We start from the raw sequence: 11,814 nt of genomic DNA on the forward strand, positions 1-11,814 counted from the left end.
CTTTCCAGTTGTGAAGAGGGCGTACCTCACATGACAAAGAAGATGTGCTGGCTCCAGAGAGGCCAGCCAAATAAACAAGAAATCCAGTTATTCCTACTGCATCAACATATCGGTCTCTAATGTATTATGGAGAACTGGCATCTTAAAAAAGAAGCCTAGCAGCTGAGTCCTGCTCTGTAGACAACTTTTGGTGCTGAACTCTAACGTGATGTACAGCACATGCAGCTGACCAGCTCTACTAGGCCACTTTCCAGACCCTTGCAGAATCCAGGGGGTGAACTTGCATTTGACTGTGTTTTCATGACGCTACGCTAGGCTGGGAGAACCACGACCCAGGCTCGGCGGGTGCTGGCAGAGTGGCTGCTCAGGCTGCCAGCACTGATGGCAACAGCCAGGAGTCTGGGATGTGCCAGGGACCCCGCGGCTGGGCGCTGATGCAGTGTCTGCGTTTGGCACCATCTTCTTACGCAGTCATGGGTTTGGCGGGATCTCCTTGCACCATCATTGTAGAATTATGACAGTGAGGGTCACCAGTCCCTTCATCTTCAGGAGATGCCACAGCTGACACCTCCAACCTTCCCCATGACTAATTGCCCTCTCCCAAGGGGGCAACCCACCACGGTGGGCTGGGTGAGCACGGGAGGGCTGGGCTGTGGAGGCCACTGCCACCCTCACCACTGCCACCACCATCACCACCACCTTCAACATCACCACCACCGCCCCGGGGCGGGCTGGCGGGCGCAGCTCGGCGCCGGGCTCTCCCCAGGGCCGGCGCCTCAGTGGGGGAGATGACCCCCGCCGCCGCGCGCGCCCCCTCGCCCCTGTCCCTTTCCCGCCCGGCGGCGGCGCGCGCGCCCTCCCGCGGCGCGCTCCCGCCCCCGCCCCGCCATTGGCCGGCGCCGCCGCGCGGTCCTGCCGCCGTCAGCCGCAGCGCGGGCGGCGGGAGGTGGGGGGGGGGGCGGGTGGTGTGTCCCGCACGTCATATCAGCCGCCCGGCCGCCATTGGCTGCGCCGCCTCACCCGACTGGACGCGGGCGCCCGGGCTGGCGCGGCGGCTCCCGCGCTCGGCGCTCGCGCCCGGCCCCGCCCCGCGCGCCCCGGCCCGGCCCGAGGGGAGGGGTGGCGGAGGGGAGCGGCGGGCCCGGCGCTGCCTCCGGCCGCGGGTAGGTCGGCGGCGGGTAACGTGACACCCGCGGCTGGGGGCTTATAAACCTTACACGGGGCGCGGGCCGCGGCGGCGAGCCGGCAGGGAGGCGGCAGAGCGGCGGCCGGTCGCCCTCCCCCACGGGCTGAGGCGGCGGCGGGCGCAGCCCCCTGAGGTGAGAGGGCGGGGAGGCCCGCGTCCCCGGTGGCCGGCGGGGAGGGGGTCGGCGCGGTTTTACACACACCCCCAGCTGGGAAGCGAGCCCCGTCCCCGAGGGAGAGGGGGCAGCGCGGGTCTAAGGGAGCAGTGGGCGGGGGTCCCTGTCCCCGGCCTCCCCCGGGGCTTAGCCGCTCGGGTCACTGGGGCCGGGGGCCCCGCCGGTGACGGGCCGCAGCAGCGCAGCCCCCGGCCGTGTGGCCGCTGAGGTGGGTCTGGTCACCCCGCTCCTGCTCAGCGCCCACCTTTCCCCCCGGCCTGTCGGGCCCTGAGCTGCCCGGTTGGCGGTGGAGGAGGCGGGGGGCGGGGGGAGGTGTGTGTCAGCGGTGCGTAAAGCGTCGAGCTGACCCGTTGTTGGAGGGTTTTAACAGCCTGGCCCTGTGTTTCAGGACTCTGGTGAAGCCAATGCCCAGGCTGGAGAACTGCGCCTGGAGCTGTTCCTGCACTGCCAGGGGAAGGCACAAAACCCAGCTGGGGGACACGGCTGCTGGGCTGGCCGCCAAGGTGGGCGAGATGCTGAGTTCCTCCGTACCGAGCCCCTCGCTGGCATTGGTGGGTCACGGAGCACACAGCCCCAGTACCGCCAGTGCCAGCAGCAGCACCACCACCACCAGCACCTTGAACTTGAGTCAACACCTGGTGCAGAGGAGTGTGGTCCTCTTCGTTGTCGGTGCTTTCATGGCCCTGGTGCTGAACTTGCTGCAGATCCAGAGGAATGTGACTCTGTTCCCCGACGAAGTCATTTCTACTCTCTTCTCCTCTGCCTGGTGGGTGCCCCCATGCTGCGGGACAGCAGCAGGTGAGTTGCTGACTCCACGAGTGATCTTTTTCCCTACCCCTCCGTGGGGAGGAGAGGTGGTGAGGCTGAATTTGTGACCTGTGCGTGCGGGAGCTCAGTGCTTCCATCCCAGAGTGATGCCGACTCAGCCTTTTGGAAGGATGCATGCCTGCTCCAGCGTTATCCACGTGCAGGAGCCACCCACGCGTTATCCCGCGTGTCCCAAGGCTTTCTTTGAGCCGGTGCACTCTGAATGTAGATAAAAGTGCGTTTTTCCGGCGGTGCGGTCTGGAAGCGCGAGTGAGCGGTTCCAGCGCCGTGGCGCGGCGGTGGCTGTGGGAACAGGCGCTGCCCACGCAGCTCCGCCGTGCTTCCCTGGTGAGGGCGCGAGTTCACCGCGGGGTACCCCCGCGCGCCCCCTCCGCCCCACGGCGGGGCACGAGTGGGCGTGGCGGGGCCGCGGCGTGCCGCGCTGTCCCCGCCCCCCGCCGGCCATTGGCTACCGGCGAACTGGTGAGTGGCGGGCGGCGCTCGCCATTGGCTGCCGGCGCGAACTGGCCACGGGCTGGGCCGAAAACAAGGAAGTCACGTGCGGCGGCGGCTGCCCGCTGCCCCCGGCCCCTGGCTGCCTCCAGAGCTGCAGCACAAAATACCCCAGAAAACGCGGATTGCGGTGCGGTTGGCACAGCAGCCAGTGCAATTAGCGTTAATAAGCCCACTCCTATCCTTGTCGAAACAAAATAAGGCTTTAATGAAGGGTTGGAGGGTTAAAAAGACGTTAAATTTTAGGAAATAAACCCACTGTAATCATACCTTATTTGTACTGAAAATATTTAAACAACTCTTGCATTTTGTTTTTTTTAATGCAGTGCTATTCATAGAATGGTTTGCATTGGAAATTAAAGATCATCTAGTTCCAACCCCTTTACTGCTCACCCAGGTTGCTCAAAGCCCCATCCAGCCTGGCCTTAAACACTTCCAAGAATGGGGGCATCCACAGCTTCTGTGGGCAACCTGTGCCAGTGTCTCACCACTCTCACAGTAAAAAATTTCTTCCTATCTAAACTTACCCTCTTTCAGTTTAAGCTATTCTGCCCTTGTCCTGTCACTGCAGGGCCTTGTAAAAAGTCCCTCTGCAGCTTTCTTGTCGGCCCCTTTAGGTGCTGGAAGGCTGCTGTAAGGTTTCCCTGAAGCCGCCTCCAGGCTGAACAACCATTAACACTCTCAGCCTGTCTTCATTGGAGAGGTGCTCCAGCCTCTTGATCATCTTCATGGCCCTCCTGTGGACTTGTTCCAGCAGGTCCATGTCCTCCTTATGTTGGGATCCCCAGAGTTGAATGCAGTACTCCAGGTGGAATCTTGTAAGAGCAGTCAAGGGGGAGAATGACCTCCCACAACCTGCTGACGTCTTTTGATGCAGCCCAGGATGTGGTTGGTTTTCTGGGCTGCAAATGCATCTTGCCAAGTCATGTTGAGATTCTTATCCATCAACACCCCCAAGTCTTTCTCCTCAGGGCTGCTTACATATTGGCATGTGCTATTTGTACTTGATAGTAAGGGAGTATGAATGATACACCATTAACTTGAATGACTTATAAACTTTGTAGTAAAAAGAGGTTGATACACCCCAATGACAGTTCTCATAGTCCTGTCACAGCTGGATAAAACTCTGGCATTTAGCTGTTACCATAAGGTAAAGGATCTGGTAACTGGCATTAGAATAATGAAATTGTTTCAGCATCAGACCACATGCCTGCCTTTGAATCATATGTCTTGTAGCCTTCTTAACATTGAAGTTACTAAGCTACTTCTCTTCAGAGTTTGAGGGGAGGGGAAGGGTAGGAAAGGGAACAAAGACAGATGTTACATACAGTTATAAAGCAGCATGTCTAGCCCTGGAGTTGGTGACAACACATGGAGTTGCAAGGCTTAGAAGAATGAAACTCATCTAGTGTTTGTGCTAGCAACTGATCTAACACTAGCCTATGTTTTTCTTTTCCAACCAATATGCAGACTGAGAAGATGCTGTATGAGGAGAAAAACTTTGTCTCGTTAATAGTATGAGTAGTTGTTTTTCTCTCGCATAAATATGACCAAAAGCAGGTGCTTCTTTAAGTTCAGCTCTGCTTCTATTTAGTATCGTAATCCACCTGATTTGGATGGGAGCATAGGCTGATCTACAGCCTGGCAGAAGAAGAGAAAGCAGTTCTGCCAAGAAACTTGAGTACAGGCAAATATTTAATTCAGGGCCTGATTCACAGCTAATGAGCTGAGTTCATAAAACTGCCCTGCATGTGACCAATAAACAGATATTGCATTACTCACTGTAACTCAGCTTTTGTTATGCTCTGTTATTTATTGGTACAAAACAAGCTTCTGCTCAGGATGTCAGATGGTACATGCTCATTGGAGAAAAGGAACTTAGAGTAACACTTTAACGTTGCAATATGTATCTCTGCCTTAAAGATTCAGGCAGATAATTGCTTGTTAGAGTGGAGTTTTTTCTTTTCTAAAGTAGGAGAGTAATAATTTGCTTTACTTCATCAGACTTGGAGTAGCATGACAAGTGCCTGTATTTTGTCAAGCACTTGTTTGCCAAACTAATACTTAGTAATATTGAAGTAATCGTTGTATAATGGTTCGTACAAGTTGTGTTGCTTCTCTTGCAGCTGTTGTTGGCCTGCTGTATCCCTGCATTGACAGCCACCTTGGGGAACCACACAAATTCAAGAGAGAATGGGCCAGCGTAATGCGATGTATAGCAGTTTTCGTTGGCATTAACCATGCAAGTGCTGTATCCTTGAACTAATTTGCATTGTTGCTCGATGTGCTTAGTCTGTTGTCATGAAACAGTCTCTCCGACTCACATCTGTGAAAATTACAAAGGTAAGGATGGTGCTGCTGGCAGAGACAAAATTCTCTGAGACTTGCAGTACACCACACTAGTTACTTTAAGATAGATAACACAGTTCACTTAAAAGTAGTTGGGGGGGGCTTCTGGGAGGGAAGAGGGGTAGACATCATGGTATGTCTGATTTAACTGCAAGCGTAACAGTATAGTTGTGTTATTTTAATTCGTATGTTGTCTGCATCTAAGAGTTAACACAGTTTACTGGTGAGGTACACTGAACAGTTTTCAGTCAGTGTTCTTTGTGTTGGATAATGGTGGTTTGGGCAGAAAATCTAAATCAGCAGTGATAACTAGGTTACTTGAGCCAGAAATCCATAAAAGTTAAATATATTGCAAAATAGTATATTCTTTAGACACTTAGTTTGACAAAAGTTGATGTTGCCTTTTTACTCACACTCCAGTCAAAGTCAACAAGAGCTATGATTGCTCGTCAGGTCTGAAAACCAAATCCCTAATGTATTGTAGAGATACAGAATCACGCTCATTTTCAGTTTTGAGTTCTCCCTTGTTCAATTTCAGCAGCAGGATGTCTGCGGACTTAAAAGGATTGTCCTTAACATCTTTTTCCAGAAACTAGATTTTGCAAACAACATCCAGCTGTCCCTGACTCTAGCAGCCTTATCACTGGGTCTGTGGTGGACATTTGATCGTTCAAGAAGTGGTCTCGGACTTGGAATTACAATAGCCTTTGTAGCAACTCTGATAACCCAGTTTCTTGTATATAATGGTGTTTATCAGTAAGTTAAGCTTTTAAATTACTATTTGAGTTCTCATGTCTTAACTAGAAACAGGGATGCACCTGCACTGGAAGTTAGTTATTAACATATTTAGCATATTCTTGTAATAAGACTTTGTTTGTCTAAGGCAGCTGATTGTCTGTTTTAGAAATGATCAGATTGAGAACTGAGGGTGGAGGGTGGAGAGCAGACAAATTGAGATGTATGTTGAAGTGGTGAAAGCTCAGAAAACTGAACTTACGCTGGCTTGGTGTATCATTAACTGGCTTCTAAACTTTGCTAGCTAGGACATTGGGTTTAAGAAGCTTACTAAGTTAACAGACTTAATTTGGTCTCCCTATTTCTTCTCCTATGTTACTGGTTTTTTGTTTGGGTCCAGAGAGAGAATTCCATAGCATCTTGTTAAGAGTATGTAAGGTGATGTTAATAACTTGCCTGTAACTTACTTCCTTTTCTTTACTAGGTATACATCCCCAGATTTTCTTTACATTCGTTCTTGGCTTCCATGTATATTTTTCTCAGGAGGTGTGACTGTAGGAAACATAGGACGCCAACTGGCTATGGTAATTACTGTATAATTAGCATTTCCTTTAACAATCCAAATACATTCCATTGTTGTTAATCCAAGAACAAACTATGCCTTTAAGGGTATGACTCACAAACTGACAGAGATAGATAGGTATCTTCCCAAGAGTTGAAATGTAAGCGTACAATGTGTGTTGCCAGTAGAGTGGGAATTGTCTTAGTAAGTGTTTGAGTATCTTTTGTATTTAACATTTTCCAGCAACAGTCTAAATAAGACTAGAATCAGCATGCCACTTCTGCTGAGAATCTTAATCACTCCTGCTCAGTACTTTGAAATAACATCTAAGGTCGCTAGAAAACTGAGCCACAAATGGGCTTTCTCTAATTATGCAGTAAAGCATTTTCTTATGTAGATGAAAGGAAATGTCCCTGTATAGCATTAAGTTCCACCACTCTAGAGTAAAATATGCTCTTTCTGGTCACTTAAGATGTAGTTCAAGTATCACTCCATATATGGGATAATACAGTATAAATTACAATTTCATTTGCTAGGTTCTTAAGGAATTATTTCCTTGCAGCATATGTTAAGAGTAAACCTGGCTGTATGCTTGCACATCAGCCTAAGGCTTGGTTGTGAAAACTGTTCTGACACTGATGGATAATAATAATTAATACTGTATTGATTTAACTTCTGTCTTCTTTGCTACATAAGTCCTTTGCATTGCATTTTTACTGAAGGAAGGGCATTTGTAGACTTAGGAGTTCCTGAAATACTAGTCTCTGAACTGTTTAATAAGGGAGAGAGCTGCTTTTGGGGACTGAACCACAAATGAGTAAAAAGATTAATCTAAAGCTAGTTGTCTTGCCTGGAATGGGCTTTCTGTCTCTTCTGCCTAGCCTTGCTAACCCAATGGGTGGATGCAAATGTACTTCTAAGGTGGATAGTCCGAACTTGATGCTGTGGCTGAACAGTCTTGCAGACAAGCTGGGGAAGAGCGCCCTGTTGCTTGACCACCACTACTAAAGAAATTAAATTTTAATGTTAGCCATTGATTCTCAGTTATGCTAAATTAACAGTAACCTCTTGTAGAAAAGGCTGTTGGGGGAAAAAAAAAAAGGCATGGGGCAAATCTACACCTGTTCCTGAGGGTTTTTTTTCTTGCAGACTTGATACCAAGTTACAGATTTCCCTATGTGACCATGGTCACAACCTTAACTTCGTAGTCAATTTTGGTTTGCTCTGAGGTTCTTTAAAATACAAGCTCACTACTTCCCCTTCAAATTCCAGCAGTGCATACTGTCTGCATGTGTTTTTCCTTAGGACTGTGTGTATGGGGGGAAGAGAGGGTCATTTCTCTTTCTAAATTTGCCACTCACATTGATAAAGAAATATATTAATGTAGCTTTATTTAAGCTTCGCTATTGCAAGCAGAGTGTCAGAATAAAATCATAGTCAGTTATATGCTACAGTTCTGTATTTCACATTGGCATGTGCAGTACTTCCAGTTGCTATGCTTCTTAGGTGAGAAGGCAAAAAAAAAGGAGTCTTAAAGAAGAGCTAAAATAAACATAGGCACATAGGACTTTTTCTTCACCTGACATCTCACCTGAATGTAGTTAAAATCAGATTGGCTCCTGCCTGCAACTTTTCTGTCAAGCTTGTCATCTTACAAAGAAAGAGGGAAGTTGGCAAGGCAAAGCATTATATTCTGGTTGTTTAGAAGTATCTTGTCGTTACCACTACGTAGTCTGGAAAAACTTGAAGCCCTATATTTTCATAGGACCACTTCTGTATATCACTGCGAAGCATTCAGTGCTGGAGATCAATTAATATCACTTTAAAATAGAATGGTTTCGTCAGCTGTTGCGAATGTGGCAAGAAGATGTAATACTGCATTTTTTTTAAACTAAACTTGAATAAAAGTTATTTTTGTAGATATGTTCTCCTGTAGTCCCTGAGCTGTTTGGCTGCATGTGACAGTCACAGATCCAACAGTAGATATTTTCTGGGCACGTCTAGTGTAGAAGGCTGCACTTGTGGAAATTACTCTAGTGGAGTGAAGTTGCCTCACTTCTTCCTCAGCCCCTGTCTAGCTTTTGCAGTTAGAAAAGAAAGATGTAGAGCAGGAAATGTCCCAGAGACATCCCTCCCATCCTGAAAAATCTTAGCTGGGGGATGCTTTCTGCCTTCCATCACTGGATTTCAAGTGAGCTTACATGAATTAACCAACCTGAAGTTGCTCAGTCAGTGCTCATTAAACGGACGGCAACACTTCACTTTGAGTTGTAACCATCATTCTCAACATCTGGTGAACTAGGGTGATATTCGGAACTTGGACCTCACAAAAATCTATTGTTTGTTACTGCTGGAGGCTGCAGAGCTCTGAATGCATTCAGTGCTTGCAAATACTTTTGCATTTTGACTTTAGAATGAAAAGAACAAGCTTGTTTTAAAGAAGTTGGTTAAATTTGTTACGCTTGACATACTACAGGGTTTCATACTAGAAGAGGGACTTAGGAGGAAATGAGTAAGTCTATCTGATACCAGGTGTTAGTTGGAAAATAAACATGCTTCAAGGCAATTTGAAAGAGGACTGTTAAAAAAAGCTGAATTAATGCCCATTAAGTGAAGCACTCTGTGCCTTCTGCTAAGAAATAAACTGAGATGGGGAGGAAAGCTAGCAAAGGCTTATAAAAAGTAGTGCAATTGGTAAGTGGGTTTATCAGATTAACTAATAGAGGCATCACAGATCCATAGTGATTTAAGGAGCACATGCTTGTTGAGCTCTTATAAGAAGCCATATCTGCTAGGTCATTGTCATCCTCTCTGAAGCTAGTTGACCATTTAATCGTTGAAAACTGCATGATGTACTCACTTACCAGATGGCATTAAAATATAATGTGCTTGGTATTTTTTATCCATAGGGTATTCCAGAGAAACCACACAATGACTAAATCTTTGAAGAAGAGAGCATGATGCCAGTGTGAAAGCAACATTACGAAGATGTGTTCCTGTTTTAAATTGAAGATTATTTAGAAAAAATAATCTCTTTATGGGCTCACTGCACAAATGACTTGTGGAAAAAAAAATATTAATCCACTCTTAGAATAGCCAAATGAAATTAACTGCTTATCTTGAAATCTTACCCTGATTTACCGCGTAAGCATTTGCGTATGGCTGTTCTCTGGAAGAGTTTAACACCAAGTTGCATACAGCTGTTCAGGCTAAGTGGCAGTTTTCCGAGTATTAGATTCCAATGTAAGTTATTGAATCAGCTGCCGTATTTTAAAGCCTTGAAACTGAAATTTAATTACAAGCTCTTGTATCAGTGCCCAAAGGAAGTAGATTGATGGTGCTTAACAATGATGAAGTATGGTTTAATAGGAATAGTATTTATCCAAATCTTTAAAAAATAGGGTTATTTAAAAATAAGAGTGATCGAAACAGATTAAAGGCATTGTACTAATGCTTTTAGGAGTCTTATGAAGGAATCGTGCCCTTACTTGTTATGCTGCATTAAGTTTCTGTCTTTGATGGTGGAGAGGGTTGGAGGGAGAAAAGGTTGGAAGTCACTTAGTTTAGAATTCATAAATTCAGTACGATAGGTGAACAATGGAGACAATCTTGTTCGAACATGAACTATATCAAGAAATTCTGACTGGAAATTTCATTACTTCTGAAGCTTGCAGTTAGGTTTGCAAGAATCACGTTCTAGCCCCAGTTCAGGAAGAAGTTTAAGGGTGTCTGCGCACTCCTGCTTAATAGGGACATACACTTCAGTATCTCACTGAAGGAAGTCTTAGGTATCTTAAATGTCTGGTGTCACTGGGAAACTTGCATTGCAGGTCAGTGCTTGGCCATTGAGTACGTGCCCCCAGCTCCTTACATTTGCCGTTTCCTCCTAGAGGTGTCCTTGATCTTGCTTCTGTTTGAGTCAGGGTTTTGACTGAAACGATGGGAAACAGAAGCAGGCCTAAAATGTGATGTAAACTGTATGTGAAAAATAGCGAACAGCTTGTTTTCTCAGTTCAGTTTCTAAAAGAGATCACTACTTGTTTTTTCACAACCCTATAGAACTTGCAATCTGTGATTGCCTTCTTAAAAAAACAGAAGTGCTTATGTCACTACATTAAACATTTGGTGTTTCTTAATACTTAGTTCTGGTGAGCACAAGGTATTCATTTGATAGCTTAGACCACAGGAGACCTAAGTAGCAAGTATTAGGTCTTAAAGTTGAAGTGCAATGTACAGTAAATCTGAGCCTCATGTTCTCTTCATTATCGATCATTTCTTATGAGAGATTAAAGAGAAAAGGTTCTGAGTTCATTTCAATGCTGCATGGAGTCAAATGGAGCAATAATTTATTTAACTAGTAAAGCTAGTTTTGTTGTATCTTTTGTTGAACCCAAATTTTTAGGAATACTCCAATTGTGTGGTTATGGTGTACTTGTAAACTTTTATGGATTTGCCTTTTCGTATTATGCAATTTTTTTGTGTTCATTTCCAATCTCACATGGCTTCAGACACAGTTAGAGGCATCAGTTAAAGGCTGACCATCAAAAAAAGTTGAGGCCAGGTAGCAGTGTTCTGGCTGTTTTCACTCTTCTAAGGGAATGCTGTAACTGCTGCTTGTGCTTTTTTGTAGCAGGAAAAGTTTAGCACAAAGTCTGTATTACAGAGCGGACCCCGATTCTAATCTTGCTTTGGTGTAAATCAAGAGTAATTTCATTGATGTGAGATCCTTCTTCAAATGTTTGAAACCTAAATAATCACATTTTTTTAGGATTACCTGAAGAAAGTAGCTCCTCAGATCAGGACTGGATCAGCTCAGCTGTTTTAAGAAGTATGCTACCTGCTGGGGAGGCAGTTTTGTAACCATCTTGAAACCAATTTCAAAACATTGTAAAACCAGATGTAAGTAAAGATGACAGTGATCTCTACAGATGTTTGATAGAGAAGTATTTAAGACTTATTTGTAAAGACTGAAAATAAATCTGTATGTGTTAGAAATAATGCAGCCAAAAATTAAGTCAAAAGTTCATTTTTTGCCAATACTTCTGAGTATCTTAACCAAAGTGGTTTAAGTTTGGAAGAGGTGGGGAGGGGTGTGAAGAAAATTTGCACTATTCTGAATTTGAACACTTAAATTCTCATTCTTACTGATAAGTTTTCAGCGGTGTGTTTGGTTTTACACTTTTTTTACTATTAAAGTTTTAAGATCAAGTCATGTTTGCCTTGGATTCTCTGTATTCACATTATGCAGGAATCTTGCTTGTAAAGGCCAGTTGTTATGGTTGCATAACAAATATTCAGTCATGCATACTCAGTGGTTAAAAAAAAAAAAATACCCCTAAACTGAACTTGGAGAGATTAACCTTTCGAGTGGCTTCTGGCCTGGGTTATGTAGTTGAAGAAAAAATTCTTGCTATTGTACCAACAAAGCAGCATAGGTGTATGTTCTGGTTATGTGACTTAAGGTACATAATCTTATTACCATTGTCT

At 45.7% G+C, this 11,814-nt stretch overlaps 1 protein-coding gene across 2 annotated transcripts; it reads left to right on the forward strand.

Annotated features, from left to right (window-relative positions):
* Positions 1-1,029: 1,029 nt before the first annotated feature.
* On the forward strand, positions 1,030-11,535 carry INSIG1 (insulin induced gene 1). 2 transcript variants are annotated; one of them, XM_055708690.1, is made up of 6 exons: positions 1,030-1,163; positions 1,750-2,159; positions 4,808-4,932; positions 5,620-5,786; positions 6,250-6,349; positions 9,237-11,535. In XM_055708690.1, the coding sequence occupies exons 2-6, from the start codon at positions 1,766-1,768 to the stop codon at positions 9,264-9,266; spliced, it is 816 nt and encodes a 271-aa protein (XP_055564665.1). In that variant the 5' UTR covers positions 1,030-1,163; positions 1,750-1,765; the 3' UTR covers positions 9,267-11,535. The 2 variants fall into 2 exon arrangements, with proteins under 2 accessions (XP_055564665.1, XP_055564664.1); XM_055708689.1 differs by lacking the exon at positions 1,030-1,163 and adding an exon at positions 1,171-1,319.
* Positions 11,536-11,814: the final 279 nt, after the last annotated feature.

This window comes from Falco cherrug, chromosome 4 (genome assembly GCF_023634085.1).
Source record: "Falco cherrug isolate bFalChe1 chromosome 4, bFalChe1.pri, whole genome shotgun sequence".
Lineage (NCBI taxonomy): Eukaryota > Metazoa > Chordata > Aves > Falconiformes > Falconidae > Falco > Falco cherrug.

Bases quoted from the DNA above. Each gene is read 5' to 3' on its own strand.
- INSIG1 (XM_055708690.1), top strand. From the start codon at position 1,766: ATGCCCAGGCTGGAGAACTGCGCCTGGAGCTGTTCCTGCACTGCCAGG. The intron at 2,160-4,807 runs GTGAGTTGCTGA...CTTCTCTTGCAG, and splicing joins ATGCTGCGGGACAGCAGCAG to CTGTTGTTGGCCTGCTGTAT. The intron at 5,787-6,249 runs GTAAGTTAAGCT...TTTCTTTACTAG, and splicing joins GTATATAATGGTGTTTATCA to GTATACATCCCCAGATTTTC.